The 23,198-nt window shown below is 42.0% G+C and overlaps 1 protein-coding gene across 2 annotated transcripts in view; it reads right to left on the bottom strand.

The window, feature by feature from the left end:
- Nucleotides 1-23,198, bottom strand: part of tbxas1 (thromboxane A synthase 1 (platelet)) — a 241,244-nt gene that overhangs the window by 143,040 nt on the left and 75,006 nt on the right. The window contains exon 4 of one of the 2 annotated variants that reach the window (XM_060840011.1): nt 20,914-20,966. The exons of the other annotated variant lie outside the window; for it this stretch is intronic. Within the exon in view, the coding sequence (XP_060695994.1) occupies nt 20,914-20,966 (53 nt within the window). The remainder of the gene's footprint in view (nt 1-20,913; nt 20,967-23,198) is intronic. 2 annotated transcript variants of the gene reach the window in all.

Genomic DNA, 23,198 nt, shown 5'->3' with positions numbered 1-23,198 from the left:
AAAAAAAGTTTTTTTTGAGCTAGTTGAGGAAGTAAGGAAGATTCTTATTCTTGCAAAGATGCTCCAAGTTTGAAAGGTTAAAATTAGCTTGACCCCTCCCTTCAGATAGAAATTTAGCAATATATGTGAGGAAGACATTGGTAACGGTAACATTGGTCTCAGGACTAATGCCCCTTCATTTGCCATCATTGTCAGCTTGCTCCACATCTGAACTGTGATCATTTATGAGACTACAGGGTGGCATGGTGGCTCAATAGTTAGCACTGATGCTAACTGGGTTTCCTCTGGATGCTCCGGTTTGCTTCCATTGTCTGAAAAACCGCAGGTTAGGTGGATTGACCATGGTAAATTGCTTATAGTGTCCAGGGATGCACAGGTTGGGTGGATTAGTCATGGGAAATGCAGGGTTATGGGATCTGGGTGGGATACTCTTCGGAAGGTCGGCATGGACACAATGGGCGAACCTGCCCGCTTCTGCACTGAAGGGATTCCATAATTCCATACCTGAGGAAACAATGAGCACATTCCGAGAAGTGAGAAAACTTTAGTAAAAGTAAGCGCATCATTGCAGAGTTCCCACACACGTGTAATGCCTTGAAAACATTCTACTTTGAAGTATATGATTCGCATGTGAAAATGATGTTGTGGTAGTTATGGCACTGGACAAGTAACACAGAGGTGCAGGCTGATGATCTGAGGACATGGGTTTGTATCCCACCATGGTGGAATGTAAATTGAATGAATAAATCTGTAATATAAATTTAGTCTCAGTAAAGGTGACCATGATAGTGCCAGGGACCCAGGTTCAATTCCAGCCTTGTGTGACTGTCCACGTGGAGTTTGCACCTTCTCCCAGTGTCTGCGTGGGCTTCCTCCGAGTGCTCCCACAGTCCAAAGATGTGTGGGTTAGGTGGATTGGCCATACTATGTTGTCCATAGTGTCCAGGAATGTGCAGGCAAGGTGGGTTAGCCACGAGACATGCAGGGTTACAGGGATAGGGAGGAGGTGGGTCTGGGAGGGATGTTCTTCAGAGGGTTGGTGTGATTGCTTTCATGCTGCAGAGATTCTATGATTTAAGATAAGGATCAAGTGCAGGATAAAAGAGGTTCACCTGGAGGTTGGGTGGGAGGGCTGTCTAGAACCAGGGGATCGAGTCACAGAATAAGGGTAAGCATTTATAACTGAGTTGAGGAGAACTTTCGTTATTTAGAGGGTGCTGGATCTTTGGATTTCTCTATCCCAGCAGACTGTGGCAGTTCAGTCATTGAATATGACAACCATTATCACAAATACTCGTTAAGGAAAAAATCCACCATCTTTACCCAGACCCATTGCAATGTGGATGACTCCTAGCTGCTCTCAGAAGTGGCCTAGCAAGCTCAAATTAAGAGCATTTAGGAATAGGCAACAAATGCTGGCCTAGTCCTGAAAGAAAAATACAACTTTCCATACATCACATCACTTTTACTTTGCTAACATCTATATATCCGGTGCTCCAATACTTTCTTTGAGTGGGAAAATCAAGCCACTCCCTTGTTTAGTCCCTTAGGTGTCAGCCATGGCTCAGTAGTAACACTTTCACCTCTGAGGTGTGTGCACCCTGACCATGGGGACATTGAAGATACGATATAAATGCACCTTCATTCTTTCTACATGCAAAGATCTTTATCAACTTAGCATTTCCAGATGCTTGATTGCTTAGCAGATGCTTCATTCACCTGTGTCAGTGTCCACTTGACCTTTGCTGAATACTGGTTGAAGTTGGAACCCCATTACATTTGGGAAATGATAGGCTGTGGCTGCGTCCCTTTGTAACATTAGGGCATTTTCATATAGGTAATTTCCTCTTTCATATTTCCACAGCTCACCTAAATAGCAGAATAGCTCTGATCTGATACATTACCGGGCTTCAATTTCAAAATTATTGTGGTGCCCATACAAGCCATGGAATGTTATGTGTCACATTGTAAACAACCGCATAAAGCTTATTACAGTCTTGCTGCACAAACTACATGGCTTAAATCGAATAATTTGGAGCGTATTTTATATGAACATTGTCTGGCTTGTGCTATCAATACTGTGTGGGCACAACAGAAACACTGCTTTTTCCTTCAGAATCCTTGTTGAGAATTATAAATAAATTAGGACAAAAGCTCTCTGGTTCTGGCCACAACACAGCTGTGAGCATTCTAGAGAGCTGGAGTGTGAGGACCCAGTATTATTGTTCTCCTGAGGACTAAAGTGAATAGAGACGAAGATTACAAATCGTCTTTTGTATGTAAATCCCTGTGTAACTTTCATTCTACTACAGGATAAATAAGCATGGTTTGCTTTTATATCCAAAGCTATATGCAGGGCCTTCAGGTTTGTCTAGAGACAGACAGCCAGACCAAGCCATGTCCTCACAGTGACATCTAACATACACCTTCGACAATTCATATTAGGAGTTCAGGGATTAAAGCCAGTTTGTAAGCAGTAGTGCACAATTACAGAGTGGGAATTAATCCTAAACCTTTACTGTAAGACTGACTTTAATGCTGTACTGGTAGACCTCTTCATCTGTCCTAACATCGTGTCATTTGTATTTCAGCTTGGATTGGTGTATTTTGGTTTCTGTGAGAAACAATTCAGAGGACATTAGTGTGACAGATTGAGAAACTGTACTTTAAAAAAAATTACAACTGGAAATAAAATGTTGGCAAAGTAATTCACTAACACTCTCTACAAAAAAAAATTAGGATCTTTTCCACATCTACCCCATTTACCAAAAATGCTTAACTCTTATCTGTTAGCTGAATGGCAACAAATAAGGCCCGCTAGAATCTTATCAAGGAGGGAGATCAGGCTTATAAATGTTCCACTTTTTTTTATTCATTCATGGAGTGGGTCACTAGCTAGGCCAGTATTCACTGCCCATCCCTAATTGCCCTTGAGAAGGTGCGAATGAGTTATCCAGTTAAAGCACGGCAGCCCAAGAGGTATGACAATATTTAGGGTTCTTTTAGGAAGGGAGTTTGACAATTTTCACCTCATGGACAACATAGTTCAAAACCAGATGGTGTGTGAATTGAAAAACTTGCAGATGGTGATGTTCCCATTCATTCATTCCCTTGTCATTCTAAGTGGTCGAGGTCGAGGGTTTCAAAGAAGCTTGAGTGAGTTTCTGCAATGCTTTTGTAGATAGTACACACCATTACCCTGTGCATCAGTGATGAAAGGAGTCAATATTAAAGGTGATAGATGGGCTGCCAAACAAATGCTTCATCCTGGAGATTTTGCTCCCAACAGTTTTGGGGAGCTTCCAAATAACTTTTTTTTAAAATGGTCAGGGGGCCAAATCCAAATGTATACATTGTGTCCAGATTTTGGGGTGGAGAACGAGGAGGGCAAGATGTGGAAGGTTGAAGAGTGAACTGAACCCACAATCATGAAGTCTCCCCTGCACATGCGTCTTACGAATTCATGGAAACCTTACTGAGGTTATATTTTTTAAGATTAGATTCTTTACAGTGCAGAAACAGGCCCTTAAAATCCAGCCTGTCTCTTCAAGAGTATCTAAAAGATGGACTTCCTGTATTCCACTATATGATGATCATAATATATTCATCACTTGCGATTCCCGGAAAAGTTAACTACTCACTGCTGTTGTGGAATCCTGCCACCACACACACTGCCTGTCTCCTATCCCCTTTCCATGGAGGAGGAAGCAATGGCAAATGGAAAGAAGCATCAGTAGATGATCAGCCAATCGGGCAGAGTACATATAAATGAGTAAATACCTCTGCAATAATGATTGTACCTCAGTTTTTTTCTTAAAAAGAAATTACAAATTTCAGGGAGGTATACAGTTTTTTGGGAGTCACCAAGAACAATTTAAACCCAAAAAGACTTGAAACCTGATCCTGTTTTAAATTCCGTAATGTGATATAATACATACAAGGCTACCGGCCATGTGCCAGAATAGTTAGGTAGTTGTTTTTGCACTTGATGGGCCAAAAGGCCTTTTTCTGTGCTATAGATCTCTATGACTCTATGGATGGTGTCGAGCTCTAGAGTGTAGTGGAAGTTTCACCCATCTTGGCAAGTGGGGAGCATTCCATCACACTCCTGACTAATGCCTTGTAGATAGGGCACAGGCTTTGGGGAGTCAGGAGGTAAGTTACTGCAGGATCCCAGCCTGTGACCTGCTCTTGTAGCCATATGGTTCATATGGTTGCCATGATGGTGCTGGTGTTGAAATGGGGTGAACAAAGTCAAAAAATTGCACGACACTGGGTTATAGTCTAAAAGCTTCTGGAGCTTGTAGTTTCAAATAAACCTGTTGGACCATAATCAGACGTCGCATGATTTTTAACTTCATATAGATTCATAGAGTCATATAGCATGGAAACTAAAATAGTTTTTTCTGCCTGTGCTTGGCCCAGATGGTTGAACCATTTCAATTTTGGGTTAATGGTGAGGAATTTCATAATTCCATTGAATAACAAGGGGTAATGGCTCAATTCTTTCTTGCTGGAGATGATCATTGTATGGCTCTGTGAGTTGTGAATGTGAATTGTCACAATCAGTCCAAGCTTGAATGTTGTGCAGGTTTTGCTACATAGAGACATGAGGAGTCACAAAAGATGTTGAATATTGTGCAATTATCAGCGAACATCCCAACCTCTGACCTTATGATGAAGGGAGGGTCATTGTAGCAGCTGAAGATGGTTGGGTCGAGGACATGCCCCTGAAGAATTCTTGCAGGGATGAACTGAAACTGAGATGACTGGCCTCCAGTCAAATACACTTTTCTTTATATGAGGTATGACTCCAACGATCAAAAAGTCTTCCCCTTGATTGCCATTGTCTTTACTTTCTTCAAGTTTCTCGTTGCCACACTCAAGTCACAACACTGCCTCTGTAGTTCAGTTCTTTTACCCTTGGTTGGATCAAAGCTGCAATAAGGTCAGGAGCCAAGTGACCCTGGCAGAACCCATATGCTGAGAACTACAAAACAATGTTCAGGGGAGAAACCTTTAGTTATTCATGCCATTGCATATTATATTTATTCTGCCATCTCAGAGGTAAAATGGAAAAATACAAGAGCTTCAAAAATTCACTAATATCTTCTTTGTCTCACAGCCTGATATATTACTCCATTCATAACTGGGGTGTTTTCTGCAATCTTCAACTGCATAATAAATCATTTCAGCTCCTTTTCTTTCATGCTATATGTATGTGGCCACTAGATGGTATGTGTGTGTTTCAGATGGGGCTTGTGAGCGTATGGAGTGTGCCGATCTTACCACTGGGGTGGGGTGCAGGTTCTGTTTGAGTACAGTATACTCAAATATTGTAACTGTGTAATTCTAACTTGCCTGACTTCGAACATTAAAAAAGCAAGAACCTGTATCTCTGCGTTGTCTTTCAGGATCTCAAACATCACAAAGCGTTTGCAGCCAATGAATTATTATGAACTGCAGCCAACTGCACCCAGCAAGCTCCAAAAGCAACAAAAAGATTTATCAGCTTTGCAGTGATGTGTGCTAAGGATAAACATGGACCGGGAGACTGCTCCTCTTCCACTAACGTCACAGAATCTTCTACATCCATTTAAGAATGCAGACGTCTTAATGGTCCATGTAAAAGGGCAGCACTTCTGATAAGAACATCAGAATTAGGAGCACAGGTAGGCCATTCAGCCCCTCAAGTCTGCTCCACCATTTGATACTAACATGGCTGAACTCATCTTGGCCTTAACTCCACTTTCCTGCCTGCTGTCCATAACCTTCATCACATTAATTAATAATTTTATCGATCTCCTCCTGAAATTTACTCAAAGTCCCAGCATTCACAGCACTGAGTTAGGTGCATGATCCTTTGAGAGAAATAATTTCTTCTCATCTCTGTTTTTAAACCTGCCACCCTTAGCCTAAAACTATGACCTCTCATTCTAGATTGACCCACAAGAGGAAACATCTGCCTTACAATAGTGACTTCAGTGTAGTGTCAGCATGCAATATGTCTGGAATATGTGTTGAATACATGGAGCTGGATTTCATAAGCCCAAAAGGTTTTCACCCACCAGTCAAACAATAGGTGAGGAAACCGTGGTCAGCTCTATAAGAGAGGCCAACACAATGCACAACTGAAGCAGGAAAGGTTTGGCCTACACCAGAATTTGGGAGGTTTGCAAGGGATCTCCCACCATCTCCCGCCAGTCAATCAGAAGTGCAGTTCATCAGTGCCACCGACAGCGTTGGTACCTGTTGCCAGTGCACCCACCAGAGGCCCAGAAACACAAAGTGGCCCCAGGCCAAAAATGAGTATGTGCAGGGTGGGGATTGTGGGAGGGAAGGGTCAGGAGGAACAAAGGAAATGATGACAGGAGTTGGGGCCTCAGCATCCTTCCCCTTGCTCTCTGATTATCACCAGTCATCCCTCTCCCTCTGCCTCAGGCACATCTGACAGGGTTGTTTTCAGGAGGCCTGGGTAAGCCATGTGGTTTCTGCTCAATCGCAGGGCCAAGAGAGAATGACAGCGGGCTCAGGGATAATGAGTGTTAAGTTGCTCATTATCGAGCTGACATCCCAGCCGGTGGCTGTGAATCCCACATCAGTCTCTTCTATCTTCCGACTCAATCAGGAGAACACTGGCAGGAAGTGATGCAGAACCTTGCACTATTTAGTGTGAGGCACGTTCTCCTAATGCTACCAGCATTATACAATAGTGTACAAAGATGATGGATTCTGCACATCAGATTTTAGAGCCCAGCCACAGGCAAGTTTAATGGCAGATAGCCTTACAATTCCAAACAGCTTGAAAAGGGTTCATCACAATACGGGAACATTGAATAAGTAGAAACCTATTGAGACAGCATGAGGGCTTTCAGTGGATGAAAATTCTCTATTGATTAGAAGATGTACAGCCTTTCCATCAGTTAGAGATAGGGGAAAAGATGATAACGAAAAATACATAGGTTACAATATGGCAATAGGCCACACCCCTATACAGGCATTAGGGTAAGAGACATATCGTTGTGAGGAGATGTGAAGCATTAGTTTTTCATCCAGAGGGTGGTGGAATCTGGAACTCACCACCTGTAAGGGTGGTAAAGGCAAAAAATCCTCCAAACATTTAGATGAGCACTTGATAAGCCAAAGCATACAAGGCTATGGCCAAGTGCAGGAAAATGGGATTGGAACAGTTAGGTTGCTGTTTTTGACCGAAGCAGACATAATGGCCAAAGTGCCTTTTTCTATATCATATGATTGTAGTACTGAAATGACATTGACATTAATGCGACAATGAAACATGACTCAAGTGCAATTCACACAACGCATGACAAACTTTAGATAATCATTCAAAGGTGATAGAAGGTGATGGTGCATACTCAACAACTCATCAGTGCTCAGCGCCAGTTCCCAATGTAGATTTCATCCTAACATTGTCAAGAAGAGCTGAGATAAGGTGCTAGTGTCTACCCTTAGCATCAAGGCACCACTTGACCAAGTGAGGCACCAAGTAAAACTGAAGTCAATGGAAACCAAGGAGAAATCTCTCAGCTGGTCAAGGCCTACCCTGGAGGAAGATGTTTGCAGCTGTTGGAAGCCAATCATCTCAGCCCACAATTTCACTGTGGGAATGCCTCCTCGGCCCAACCATCTTCAACTGTTGCAATCATAACCTTCTTTACACCTTAAGATCAGAATTGTGGATATTTGCTGATGATTTTAGTTTTGATTTTCATTTGCAACTCTTCAGATAACAAAATAGCCTGTGCCTGCCTAAATAATGTTCAGGCCATGGCTGATAAGTGGCTACAGCACCACCTAAGTGCCAGCAAGAAAGAATATAACCATCTCTCTTGCTATTCAACAACATTGCCACTGCTGAATCCTCCACACTATCAATATCTTCGGGGTTAGTATCGATCATAAATGCTGTGGCTACAATAACAAGTCTGAAACGGAGAATTCTGAACGGAGTAATTCACGACTCCTCAAAGCCTCTCTACCATCTACAAGGCATAAGTCGGGAGTGTAATGGAATAGTCCCCATTTGCCTGAATGGGTGCAGTTCCAACAACACAAATCAAGAACAAAGGGGTCTGCTTGATTTAACACTTCATCTACCACTAAGTATTCACTCCTTTGACTACCATCTACCAGATGCCCTACACCTCACTAAGTTTCCCTACACAATAATTTTGAACTTAAGACCACTAGCACCTAAGGCTACAGGTACATGAAAATACTACCAGTTGCAAATTCTTCTCTAAATCACATACCCTCCTGACTTTGAATTATATTGCAATTCCTTCTCTACCACTGAATCCAATTCTGAGAACTCTTTCCCTTACAACACCAGATGCACTACAGTAGCTCAATGGTTTACTACCATTGAGGGTAGTAAAGAAACAGCAATACATTCTGACCTTGCCACATATGCCCCCATTCTGTGAATAAGAGACTACTAATCCAGAGATCCAGATATTGCCCTGGAGACCTGGGTTCAAATTCCACCAAGGAAAATGGTGAAATTTCAATTCAATAAATATCTGGATTTAGCAGTCTATCCATTGCCGACTGTTGGGAAAAACCCATCTGGTTCACTAATGCCCTTTAGTGAAGGAATCGACCATCCTTGCCTGCTCTGGCCTACATGTGACTCTAGACGCACAGCAATGTGGTTGACTCTTAACTGCCCTCTAGGCAATTAGGGATGGACAATAAATGCTGGCCTAGCCGTCAATGCCCTCATCCTGTGAATGAATTTAAAAAAAGTATTCAGCTCAACTAGACCACCTTGGCATTTATTTTTCTTGTGAGCAGAAAGTACTATTCACATTTATTCACCCTGTTTCTTGATCCACCAGTCCAACATAATCTTTCATGTTGACACAGTTTCTGCCTCAATCATTTACCTTGGAAGTATGTACCACAGCCTCACACTCTACATTCTCTATTCTAAATCACTCACATTTAATCTTGTATCTACAATGCCTTGCTCTTGACCTCTCAAGATAACTTGTACTGAGTCCCGGGAATAAGTGCTGTGCTGATATTCCTATGCAAGCAAACACTGAGATGATTTAAACACTCAGGCTATCAAATTTCCTCAGTTATCCCTGTGATCATACCGTGTATTTCATAAAACCATAAAATAAACTTGCTTTTGCCAGTTTTTTTCCCTCTGGCCCCTCTGGGCACCAGATTCCACACTGTTTACCACAGACCACGCTCACTCTGATAGAATGAAGTAACTTTTGTATTATAACAATAATCTGTCACCTAGTAATAAGAGATGGGCCATGATTGGTGTGTGTAATGTCAGAGACAATTATTGCTCTAAATTTTCTTCGCACTTAATTTCCAAAGTCAATTTATCTCGTGAACAGCCCTCTAACATTTGCTCAATTTATGCTAGCAACTTCAAGTGACAAATTTAAATTGCCCTTGCGAGCTATATTGGCAACTTCCTCCCAGCGACCCCCTTCCAGTGACAATGAGAGTAAACTTGTGCTGAAATGCTACACTGGAATAAATTATTATTCCACCGGATAAGATCCTAAGTTCTGAGCTGTGTTGAACAAAATAACAAAATAAATTGGACATAAGACTGACTTTGTTGTGTAGCAAAGAATACTCAGTCAAAGTCATAATTAATGATTATGGAGACACCAAGAATGAATGGAAAATGTGCACATGAACAGCATACTGCTTTCATGCAGTCACAAAGGAAATTAAGGCTCCTCTTTAGAACAAAAAAAAACAAATTTCCTGTGATCTGTTTCCTTTATTCCAAATTGACTGATCTTGCAGCATTCCATATTTGCTCCTCATGAAAAGGAATTTCTGTAAACAGTAGCATGTCTCTTCAGAAGTTGAACATCCCTGATTTTAATCCATTTTCCAGCAGCAGTCATGTGTTCTGTTATCGAGGCCCTAAACTCTGTAATTTCCTCCTCAACCTTTCAGCCTTGCTTTCATCCTCTAAAATGTTCTTTATAATTTAACTCTTTGCCCAGCTACCCAAATACTTCCTCTGTGTCAAATATTGTTTCATGATGCTCCTGCGGAAGTGTGCCTTGGGACAGTTTACTATGTTGAAGGAGCTATACAAATGCAAGTTGTTGCTGTTATTTTATGAAAAGTGTGCCTCAGAATCAACTAATTATCCTTTTATCAGCAAGGGAAGTGATGTTGATTGTTTGCCATTCTTTCTGTATCTTTCTGACTAATGGAAAATCAAAGCTGTTGATTAACAAGATATTTCACGTTGAAGTATAAATACAAGTTATTACCAAATATAGAACTATGGTGGATTAAAGATATGACTAGCCACAACATCCATGTTACACATTAAATGGTGTTTTAACTCAACTGACAAATCATTTCTAGATTCCTAAAATTCTTTCACAGAGTTCACAGGTGAGGTTTAAAATATTATGTGTCTTTCCACTCAGTTACCTCGCCAATCTGATCTTGCAATTTGCTCAGATTGCCTGAAATCAAGAACTCCACAAATGCTCTTTTCCAACTGTTTGGATGCATTCTTTGAAGTTTCACCATATGACCTCCGATCTCCAACCACCCTAACCTCAAACTCTCCCGTTAACTGTCTGATGTGTCCGATCTCCAACCACCCTAACCTCAAACTCCCACCGTTAACTGTCTGATGTTGCACCTTCTCAATCAAACTGGAAAATAAATAAGTGCTAAAGAATACATAAAGCAAACAAAGGTGGGGGGGATTCAGCTAAAACAAAATTTAGAAAATGCAGAAGGAAGGAGAAGACAATAGAAAAAACTCACAACATGGATAATGTAACAAGAAGCAATAAACCACTTATCAAATTTATAAATCAAGGGGCAAAAGGGCATGAGGAACTTAAAGTGATTGTGCCAACTAAGCAAAGATTGCAGGGAAAACTAATGAAACTAACAAATCCCACGACTTAATATCCTGCATTCTAGAATCATAAAGGAATTGTTGCAGAGAAAATAGGTATATTGGCTGTAATCGTCCAAAATTCACAAGAGTCTGGAAGGGTCTTGGTAGATTAGAAAAGTTGCAACATCCTTACTCAAGAAAGAAGGAACGCAGAAATTCGCAAAACAGAACACTTAGCCTGATAGTCAACCAGTCATAGAGATATATACACATGGAAACAGACCCCTCGGTCCAACTTGTCCATGCCAACCAGGTATCCCTCCCATCCCTTCCTATTCATATACCTATCCAAATGCCTTTTAAATGTCGAACTTGTACCAGCTTCCACCACTTCCTCTGGTAGCTCATTCCATTTATGCACCACCCTCTGCATGAAAACGTTGTCCCTTAGGTCCCTTTTAAATCTTTCCCCTCTCACCTGAAACCTATCCCCTCTAGTTTTGGACACCCCACCCCAGGAAAAAGACCTTGCCTATTTACTGTATCCGTGGCCCTTGAATTTATAAACCTCTACAAGGTCACTCCTCAGCTTCTGATGCTCCAGCAAAAATAGCCCCAGTCTATTCAATCTCTCCCTATAGCTCAAACCCTCCAAGCTTGGCAGCATCCTTGTAAATATTTTCTGAACCCCTTCAAGTTTCACAACATCCTTCCTATTGCAGGAAGACCAGAATTGCATGCAGTATCCCAAAAGAAGCCTAACTAATGTCCTGTACAGCTGCAACATGACCTCCCAACTCCTATACTCAATGCACTGACCAATAAAGGCAAGCATATCAAACACCTTCCTCACTATCCTATCTAGCACTGACTCCATTTTCAAGAAGCTATGAACCTGCACTCCAAGGTTTCTTTGCTCAGTAACACTCTCCAAGACCTGCCCCGATTTGCCTCATATTTGGGTAATGCACTATTTTCCCTGTATTCCCAGAAAGGGGAAGACAGCAAAGGAACAAACTCACGGGCAAGTGCAAGATCTGATAGACCATAGATGGCAGTGTCATGGTGTTGGGATTGAGACACAATGGAAGGATTACCTTATACAGAGTTGAGGGGGACAAGGGAGAGAAGAGACATCTGTAATGGGTAAAATAGGGAGAAACTGCCCCTACCCCCTTGCCCAACCAGCAGTCTGCTTGCTTTCAGCTGGCAGAGTGTACACTTGGCTCAGGCTTTCACTTTGTGTGGCAAATCTCAGCAGTGATGGGAGTACAGCCTCAAGTGGTCATTAATTCCACCCTTCATTCGGCACCATTCACTGCATTTCCTCTTTTGGGGTTCAAGTAGTGGGTCCCACCCCCCCAAATAACAAAATTCAACACAAAATGTCTTCAAATAAATACAAACAAGAGAGTGGGCTAAAATTTGGAGGTAGAGTATAAAATGAGAAAAGGTGAGGCAATACACTTTGGTACAAAGAACGTACATTCATAATATTATTTAAGCAGAATATTGCAGTACAGAGGGATCTGGGTGACCTTGTACATCAATCAGAAAAGGTTTTCATTCAAATACATCAAGCAACCAGGAAGCAAATGGAATGCTGGCTTCATTGCAAGGGGTTGGAGCATACAAGAAGCCAAGTACTCATACATATGTACAGGGAGTTGGTGAACCACACCGAGGGTACTATGTGTAGTTTTGGTCTCGATATTTAAGGAAGATGTTAGGAAGATGTGTCATCTGAATTCTTAATTTCAACTATCATTGCCCAGACATAAATCTACATCGTGGATGTAGATCTACAACTGGAATGACATTTTTCAAGCAAGGAAGGCTGGCTTCAGCAAAGAAAAAGGAAAAAAAGAACACAAGCTGTTTGACTGGACTGACAGAATCTATAATACTTTCAGAGCGACATCACAAAGCCAAATTATAAGCTATTGGCACCGCGGGCACATGCCCTGGTTCCTCTTTCTCCAGAGCACCTGCTACTTGTTCACCAAACTCAAATAAATTGGTTCAATGAATTCCCTTTTTGCAAAACCATGGTGGTTCAATTTAAATATCTTAAATTTTTCCACATGCTCTGTTACAATATTTTTACAAATAGCCTCCAACATCTTCTCGACATTAAGCTAATTACTTGTAGTTTCCAGCTTTATGACTCCCTTTCTTCTGAATGGAGGAGTTACAATCCTCCAACCTACTGGAAACTTCCATTAGAATGTAGGAAAATTTGGAAATTAAAGCAACTCAGCAATTTTTCCACTTGCTGCTTCTTGTCAGACCCTAAATCAGAACCCGGAGAAGAACAGAGAAGTTATTCTGGGTAATACTTATCCCTCAATTAGTGCACTACTTCTTTGCTGTTTATGAGACCTTGAACAAATTAATAGCTGCATTTCCCTTAGTTGAAAATGGTTAGTGGACACCAAAATAATGCACTTCAATAACTGTAAAGCACTTTGGAAAAAACAGGTGCAGCAAAAGGCACTATGTAAATGCAAGTTATTTCTTTTGTCTTAAAAAGCCCTGCAACATAAACCTACTTGCTCAGAAAAATGAGCAACACACAGGCTGACAGGAAGAAGCCCATTTCGAGGAATTATGGTTAAGCTATATTCAAGGTGCTCTTTCAGCATTTCTTGATGCATAATCACAGATGATACTCCCTGAACAAACTGATTTCAGCTTTCTTGGCAGCTCAATATCCCAGCCTGAGGGGAGAGAATGTCATTGAGAGTTCCTGTTCCCAGTTGTTAATCGCTGACCCATGCTGGAAGTGTTCATGTGACTTCAGTTGCTGTGATTTCTGAGCACTAACTAGCCATATGACATTCATCATCAATGCTCCCATATGAACAGTCTTGTACAAGTCATCAAACACTTTTATAAATTAGTTTCTTCAAGAAGAGAAGGGGAGGGTGTAGGGATTAAACAAATAATTTGTACTTTCAATCAATAGTATTGAAAGAGTCAGAGTCATAATGCATGGAAACAGATCCTTCGGCCCAGCCAGTCCACACCAAACTAATCCCAAACTAAACTAGTCCCACCTGCCTGAGCTTGGCCCGTATACTCCACACCTTTCATATTCATAAACTTATCCAAACATCTTTTAAACATTGTAATTGTACCCACATCCATCACTTCCTCTGGAGGTTTATGCCACACACGAACCACACTCTGTGTAAACAAGTCACCCCACATGTCCTTTTAAATCTTTCACCTCTCAGCTGAAAAATATGCCCCCTAGTTTTGAATTCTCTCACCGTAGGTTTCTTATGGTTTTTAATTCATGAAGACATGATGGTTTTGCTATTAACTCCTCCATGACAGCCAGAAGATAATAGTGTGTTGGGAATACACCCCTAGGTCTTGCACATGTGGACTTTCTTTTTTACAGTGCTGGGTATCAGGGTGTCCATGTCATAGAGTCATAGAGATGTACAGCATGGGAGCAGACCCTTCGGTCCAACTTGACCATGCCAACAGATATCCCAACCTAATCTAGTCCCACCTGCCAGCACCCAGCCCATATCCTTCCAAACCCTTCACATTTATATACCCATCCAAATGCCTTTTAAATGCTGCAATTGTACCAGCCACCATCACATCCTCTGGCAGCTCATTCATACACACACCATCTGCATGAAAAAGTTGCCCCTTAGGTCTCTTTTATATCTTTCCCCTTTCACCCTAAACCTATGTCCACTAGTTCTGGTCTCCCCTAGCTTCCCAAGGAAAAGACTTTCTCTATTTACCCTATCCATGTCCTTCATGATTTTACAAACCTCTATAGAGGTCAACCCTCAGCCTCTGACACTCCAGGGAAAGCACCTTTTCAATCTCTCCCTATCGCTCAAATTCTCCAACTCTGGCAATATCCTTGTAAATCTTTTCTGCACCACTGTCCTGTGGGGGACCTTATCAAACGCCTTACTGAAATCCATGTACATTTGCCAGAAAGGTGGCAAATTGAGTTCAATGTAGGTAAGTGTGAGATGATTCACTTTGGTAAGAGTAACAAGAATATGGGGTACTGGGCTAATGGTCGGATAATTGGTACTGTGGATGAGCAGAGGGATCTTGGTGTCCAGAGATCTCTGAAAGTTGCCACCCAGGTAAATAGTGCTGTGAAGAAGGCATATGGCGTACTGGGAGTTCCGGAGTCCTGAGGTCATGTTGCAGTTGTATAAGACTCTGGTGCAGCCGCATCTGGAGTATTGTGCGCAGTTTTGGTCGCCATACTATAGGAAGGATGTGGAGGCACTGGAACGGGTGCAGAGAAGGTTTACCAGGATGTTGCCTGGTATGGTAGGAAGATTGTATGAGGAAAGGCTGAGGCACTTGGGGCTGTTTTCATTGGAGAAAAGAAGGTTTAGGGGTGACTTGATAGAGGTGTATAAGATGATTAGGGGTTTAGATAGGGTTGACCATGAGAACCTTTTTCCACGTATGGAGTCAGCTATTACGAGGGGACATAGCTTTAAATTAAGGGGTGGTAGGTATAGGACAGATGTTAGTCGTAGATTCTTTACTCAGCGAGTCGTGAGTTCATGGAATGCCCTGCCAGTAGCAGTGGTGGACTCTCCCTCTTTATGGGCATTTAAACGGGCATTGGATAGGCATATGGAGGATAGTGGGCTGGTGTAGGTTAGGTGGACTTGGATCGGCGCAACATCGAGGGCCAAAGGGCCTGTACTGCGCTGTATTTTTCTATGTTCTATGTTCTATATTCTAGATCACGTCCACCACTCTGCCCTCATCAATCCTTTTTGTTACTTCTTCAAAAAACTCAATGAAGTTTGTGAGACATGATTTCCCACGTACAAAGCCATGCTGAGAATCAGCCCTTGTCTTTCCAAATACATGTACATCCTGTCCCTCAGGATTCCCTCCAACAACTTGTCCACCAACCGACATCAAGATCTCAAGTCTTCTGGCACCTCATCTGTGACTATCGATGATACAAATATCTCAGCAAGGGGCCCAGCAATCACTTCCCTAGCTTCCCACAGAGTTGTAGGGTACATCTGATCAGGTCCTGGGGATTTATCCACCTTTATGCATTTCAAGACATCCAGCACCTCCTCCTCTGTAATATGGACATTTTTCAAGATGTCACCATCTGTTTCCCCACATTCGATGTTTTCAATGTCCTTCTCCACAGTAAGGCCTGTTGCAAAATACTTGTTTAGTATCTGCCCCATATCCCGCAGCTCCACACGAAGGCAACCTGGCTGAACTAGGAGGGCCCTATTCTCTTCCTAGTTATCCTTTTGTCCTTAATGAATTTGTAAAAACTCTTTGGATTCTCCTTAACTCTATTTGCCAAAGCTATCTCATGTTCCCTTTTTGCCCTCCTGATTTCCCTCTTAAGTATACTCCTACTGTCTTTATACTCTCTTTAGGATTGATTCAAATCTGTCCTACCTATACCTGACATATGCTTCCTTCTTTTTCTTAACCAAACCCCCTATTTGTCTAGTCATCCAGCATTCCCTACACCTACCAGCCTTTCCTTTCACCCTAACAGGAATATAATAGCTCTGAACCCTCATTATCTAATTTCTGAAGGCTTCCCATTTTCCAGCTGTCCCTTTACCTGCGAACATCTGCACCCAATCAGCTTTTAAAGGTTCTTGCCTAATACTGTCAAAATTTGCCTTCCTCCAATTTAGAACTTCACCTTTTAGATCTGGTCTATCCTTTTCCATAATACAATTATGGTCGCTGGCCCCAAAGTGCTCCCCCACTGACACCTCAGTCACCTGACCTGCCTTATTTCCCAAACGTAGGTCAGGTTTTGCACCTTCTCTAGTAGGTACATCCACATACTGAACCAGAAATTTTTCTTGTACTTAACAAATTCGTCTCCAACTAAACCCTTAACACTATGCCAATCCTAGTCTATGTTTGGAAAGTTAAAATCCCCTACCATAATCACCCTATTATTCTTACAGATAACTTGATTCTTACAAATTTGTACCTCAATTTCCCACTGATTATTAGGGAGTCTATAATACAGTCCCAATAAGGTGATCATCCCCTTTTTATTTCTCAGCTCCACCCAAGTAACTTCCCTGGATGTATTTCAGGAATATCCTCCCTCAGCACAGCTGTAATGCTATCTCTTATCAAAAACACCACTCCCCCTCCTCTCTTGCCGTCCTTTCTATCCTTCCTGTAGCATTTGTATCCTGGAACATTAAGCTGCCAGTCCTGCCCATCCCTCAGCCATGTTTCTGTAATTGCTATGATATCCCAGTCCCATGTTCCTAACCATGCCCTGAGTTCATCTGTCTTCCCTGTTAGGCCTCTTGCATTAAAATAAATGAACTTTGATTTATCAGTCCCACCTTGTTATCTGTTTTGTCCCTGTCTGCCTTGACTGTTTGACTCGCTTCTTTTCTCGATTGCACCAGTCTCAGAGTGATCTCTTTCCTCAGTATCTCCCTGGATCCCAATTCCCACCTTTACTAGTATAAATTCTCCCGAGCAATTCTAACAAATCTCCCTGCCAGTGTATTAATCCCCTTCCAATTCAGGTGCAATCCATCCTTCTTGTACAGGTCACTTCTACCCCAGAAGAGATTCCAATGATTCAAAAATCTGAATCCTACTCCCATACACCAGCTCCTCAGCCACACATTCAACTGCTCTATTCTCCTATTCCTACCATCACTAGCTTGTAGCACTGGGAGCAATCCATATATTACTACCCGTGAAGACCTCCTTTTTAAATTCCTGCCTAACTCTCTATATTCTCTCTTCAGAATCGCATCCTTTTCCCTTCCTACGTTATTGGTTCCAATGTGTACAATGACCTCCTGCTGGTCTCTCTCCCCTTTGAGAACATTCTGCGGCTTCCCTGAGGCATCCTGGATCCTGGCACCAGGAGACAATACACCATTCTGATTTTTCGCTGCTGGCCACAGAAAAATCTATCTGTGCCTCTGACGAGAGAGTCCCCAAACAGAATTGATTGCAGAGTCCCCGAACAGAGTTACATTACAGCCTGTCTTGATTCCAGAAACTTGGCTGTCCATGTTACATCCCCCTGAGAATTCAACACCCCCTACATTTTCCAAAACAGCATACTGATTTGAAATAGGGCTAGCCACAGAAGACTCTTGTACTACCTGCCTACCTTTCCTGGAGTTAACCCATCTATCTGAATGTATCTGCAGCTTTTCCCCCTTCCTGTAACTGCCATCCTCAAACCCCCTTGCTCCTGTAAATTTTGCATTACATCCAACTGATCCATTCGATCTGATAGGATTCGCAACCAAAGGCAGTTGTTGCGGATATAATTTCCCTGAACTCCCACATGCAACAAGAAGAGCATATCACTCTACTGTGGGACACTTTTGCTTCTTCCAATCTACAGACCCAGAAAATAGCACAGTCTTATTCTTCTACAAACTACTGCTCCAGGCTAACTTTATACTTATGACTTCAGAGACATATCTCAATAATACACATAATTAGGAAAAAAACCACTCTACTCACTATTGTAGATTTACAGCAAGCCTGTATTTCAAACTATTCACTTTTCTGTTTCTGTGCTGTGACCTCTCCCAAACAGGTTCTTCAAGATCTGTTGTGAATTTCGCTGTTTGTTAAGTTTTCCTAGATGCAATCCATAAATTCAAACAGCAAAGGCAGTAACTGCACAGATTCACTGCTGTGTCAGTTAGCAGTGTGGGTTTCTTTCTCTCTCTCTCTTCTGCGCTGACCTGTCAGTATGCTGCCTTGTTTGTCCTTCTCCCTTTTTAAAAGTGCCGTTCTTGTGACTTTTTTTTCTCCAAAGTTCCAAAACAATGCAACAGCATATAAAACAGTAGTTGCTGCTCCTGGAATTCACGGAAGTCACCTCCAACAACTAGAATTCCTCAAAAAAGGAGCAGCCTATTACAGCTAGAATTTTTCCCATTCTCCATCTTGGCAACACTTTAGGAACATATGGAAACAGGGCTCCACCATAGAATTTAAAGTTGAATGGTTTTCCAGCACCTGGGGGGTGAGGAGGAGCTTGGGTATAATTGGCAGATGGGAGCAGCCATCTCAAAAAGATATGTGACACTTTGACCTCTCTATTCCTTTTAATATATTTAAAGAAGCTCTTATTGACTGTTTTGATCTCAATGGTAGTATGCTCTCAACAAATTTTATTTTCTCAATTTCTTTCAATCATCTTTTGTTGCCTACTCTTACTTCTACAGTTCTCTGGTTTATCTCTGAGTTTGCCACATTGTATGTTTTTCCTTAACTATCGTTAACTTCCTTGATTAACGATGGTTGGTTTGACCCTTTCTTAGAATCCTTCTTCTCTGGGGTACATCTTTGCTATAAGTCACAATACAGTTTCTTAAAAGTCTTCCATTGTCCCTCAACCGTCATTTCTGCTAAACTCCCTTCCCAGTCCAATCTAGCCAACTTAGCCCTCATCCCTATGCAGTTACTTTTATTTAAGTTTAGCACAGTTGTTTCGGACTGATGTTTCTCGCTCTCAAACTGAATGCCAGATTCTACCGTGTTATGGCCACTGTTCTCGAGGGGATCTCTTATTCTGAGATAATTTACTAAACCTAGCTCAGTGCACACAGCAGATCTAAAATAGCTTAATCACTGGTTGGATGCACAACATACTGTTCCAGAAAAGTGTCCCAAATACATGATAATATTTTCCTCATGACTACCTCTGCCAATCCGACTTTCTCAATCTACTTAAAAATTAAAATCACCCATAATTACAGCATTGCCTTTTTGACATGCCCCCATTATCTCCTGACTTATTCTGTACTTTACAGTACAACAATTGTTTAGAAGCTCATAGACTATTCCCACTAGTATCTTTTTACCTTTATTATTTCTTGCCTCAATCCATAAAAGATCCTACATCAACTGATTGTACATATTCCACCTCCAGAACCAGCAAAACTACTACACCATCCTTCTTGCCTGTCTTTTTGAAAAGTCACATATTGCCAAATATGTAGGTCACAACTTTAACCTCCTTGTAACCGTATCTCTGAAATGGATATATGATCATACACATTAATCACAGAATCCCCACAATGAGGAAAGAGGCTATTTGGTCCATCAAGTCTGCACCAACCTCAGAATAACATAGGCAAAAGTGAGGACTGCACATGCTAGAGATCAGAGTCTAGATTAGAGTGGTGCTGGAAAAGCTGGACACAGCTTCCCACCCTTCCACATAACCTTGTATTTCCCATGACTGATCTGTCTAACCTGAACATCCCTCGATACTACAGAGCAATTTATCACAGCCAATCCACCTAACCTGCACATCTTTGGACTGTGGGAGGATATCAGGGCACAGTAGGCACGGATGATATGCAAATTCCACACAAACATTTGCCCAAGGGTGGAATCAAACTCGAGTCCCTGGTGCTTTGAGGCATCAGTGCTTACCGCTAACTTGTGAAGTTAATTCATTTATTTTATTGTGATCACTTCATGCATTTAATTAAATTTAATTAATTAAAGGGCCATTGATTTTGTCTTTTTACTATTTTTCTCCCTCTTGACTTTGTTTGCTAGTGCATTCTGCTTGTTCACTCAATCCCTTACTGTCCCACTCTAGGTGTCATTATCGAAATAATTGCCCTCGAATGTTGCCATATTCTTTTGTTTCGAAAGCTTACATTTCCTCATCATTGGAGCCTGGAGCTCACCTTTTCTTTTTAATCTTTCCTTTAAATAGACAAACCACCTGAACTGTTTTTTGTGATAAAGGGTCCCACATAAGGGGTCTCCCATTTAAAAGGTATTTCAGGAAGAATTTCTTCTCTCAGGGGTTGCTAACCTTGGGGGCTATGGGAGCCAGTAACAAAGTAGACCTGAGTTTACAATCACTTCCTGGTCCTATTTCATATATTCACAATCTAACCATTTACTGGTTAAAGACATTTCTCCTGATCAATGTCAGAATCTTCCATCCTGCTTTCCACAGGAAGTCAGAGTAGTGATAAACATTTAGATGGTAATAGTCTGCTTACCCACAAACTGGACCATACTTCTCAACCAACTCCTGTAGGCCCTCGAAAAAGCCCTGGTTGGAAACAACAATAATTTCATGAGAATTGAAAATAATATTAATGCAATTGTGCAGATTAGCATTAAAAACAAGCCTAACCATGACAGAATCATGACTGTGTGGAAGTAGGTCATTCGGCCAATTTAGTCCACATCAACCCTCTGAAGAGCATTCACCAGGCCCACCCCACAGTTCTGTATTTCCCATGACTAATCCACCCAGCCTACATATCTCTGGATACTATGGGGCAATTTAGCATAGCCAATCCATCTAATCTGCATATCTTGGGGTAGTGGGAGGAAAGCAGAGCACCCAGACGAAACCCACACAGACACCGGGAAAACGTGCAAACTCCACACAGGCAATCACCCAAGTCTGGAATCGAACCCGTGACCCCAGTGCTGTGAGGCAACTGTGCTAACCACTGAGCCGCTGTGCCACATTATTTTACTAATTTCCCCGGTAATTCAGCTTATAATTGGTAAATTTATTAAACAAAGCAGGAGAGAAATAAGCACTGTCGCTGTTTGGTGGAAGTGTAGGGGTTTAAGGAAAAAAACTCAGGAGATTACAATCTCCTCAATTCAGGGGACTAACTCCTGAATTGTGGGCGGCACGGTGGCACAGTGGTTAGCACTGCTGTCTCACAGTGCCTGAGATCCGGGTTCAATTCCTGACTCAGGCGACTGACTGTGTGGAGTTTGCACATTCTCCCCGTGTCTGTATGGGTTTCCTCCGGGTGCTCCGGTTTCCTCCCACAGTCCAAAGATGTGCAGGTCAGGTGAATTGGCCATGCTAAATTGCCCGTAGTGTTAGGTCAGGGGTAAATGTAGGGGTATGGGTGGTTTGCGCTTCGGCAGGTCGGTGTGGACTTGTTGGGCCGAAGGGCCTGTTTCCACACTGTAAGTAATCTAATCTAATCTAACTCTGAGCTAGCTAGCCTACACTGCAGGGAAAAGCCCTCTCGACTAGGAGACATTGCCTTCTGTTTTCGTTAGAAAAAGAAAATAAAGCAGGAGATCCCAGATTCAAGTTCAAGACTACAAATAGAAGCCTTCACAACAGCTGCTGGACAGTGGTGATTATTATTCCTAAATTCTCTCTAGCCACTCCACTTTGGGCTTCTATCAGCTTCAGGAAAGTAATGACTGTTTTGCAAGCTATTGAGGGAACAGAAAATACATAGAAAACCACAGAGGAGAAATCATCGCACCAAATTCAATCAAAGATCAGTTGTGGGAGGAGGGACAGTTAAAAGTCCCACCCTGGATTTTTTTAAACTCAGGGTGTAGAATCTCTTATAAGCAGTTAAGAGTTTGAAATGGTGACAGAGTAGGACACTTAGGCTGGAGACCATCCGCCCCACCTGCTCTTCTTCTCATTGTTTTTAACCTTCTTCTCTCTCAGCCTCAGAAGACTACTAGCTTCCATGCCTTCAGTCAACAACTCTCGGCCTCTGACGATGACTCCTGGCCTTCAATTGACGACTCCCAGCCTGGCATGGTGGCCTCCCGACATGGCATTGTGACCTCCCAGCCTGGCATGATGTTCTCTCAGTCCGGCATGGCAGTCTGAAGCGATCTTCCAGACTCACGATCTTCAAGGTGAAGCCTAGTGCAGTCTAGAGCCAGCATGGTGCGGACTGGCATTTAGGTGCCAGCAACGGTATGGGTTGCTGAACATTTATTTCTGTTGTTCTGAACATTTATTTCTGCAGTTCTGGACATTTTACTTCTCTATTTTCTAAGATCTTGTAACTAAAGAAGCTGTACATGAGATGGTGCTGTAAGTGGTAACATATATAAACTTTTCACTGTACTCATTGAGTATATGCGACAATAATGCTAATTCATTCATTCATTCAAAAGGTTCCTGGAAAGAAAAGAAACATTTGCGTTTATGTTGCACTTTTCATAACCACAGGACATCCTAAAGCACTTTGATAATTAATTGTTTTTGAAGTGGAATCACTTTTGAAAATATGGCTGTCAATTTACAGAACAAGCTTCCACTAACAGTAGTGTATGAATGCTCTGAGAGCCTGTTGTTTTTGCTTTGGGGGTTGAGCACTCAGTATTGGCTACAACATCGGGGCGAACACCCCTCCACTACTTCAAAGCAGCACGGTGGGATTTTCTTTTTTAGAAGGATTTGATTTAACACCTCAATTGAAATTCAGCTCTTTCAACAGTCAAGCGCATTACTTGAACCTTAATCAACCAGGGAAGGAGACAAAGACAAATAACT

Source organism: Hemiscyllium ocellatum, chromosome 19 (genome assembly GCF_020745735.1).
Source record: "Hemiscyllium ocellatum isolate sHemOce1 chromosome 19, sHemOce1.pat.X.cur, whole genome shotgun sequence".
Lineage (NCBI taxonomy): Eukaryota > Metazoa > Chordata > Chondrichthyes > Orectolobiformes > Hemiscylliidae > Hemiscyllium > Hemiscyllium ocellatum.
The sequence above is the reverse complement of the archived record's forward strand: the minus strand, read 5'-3'. Positions and strand labels throughout refer to the sequence as shown.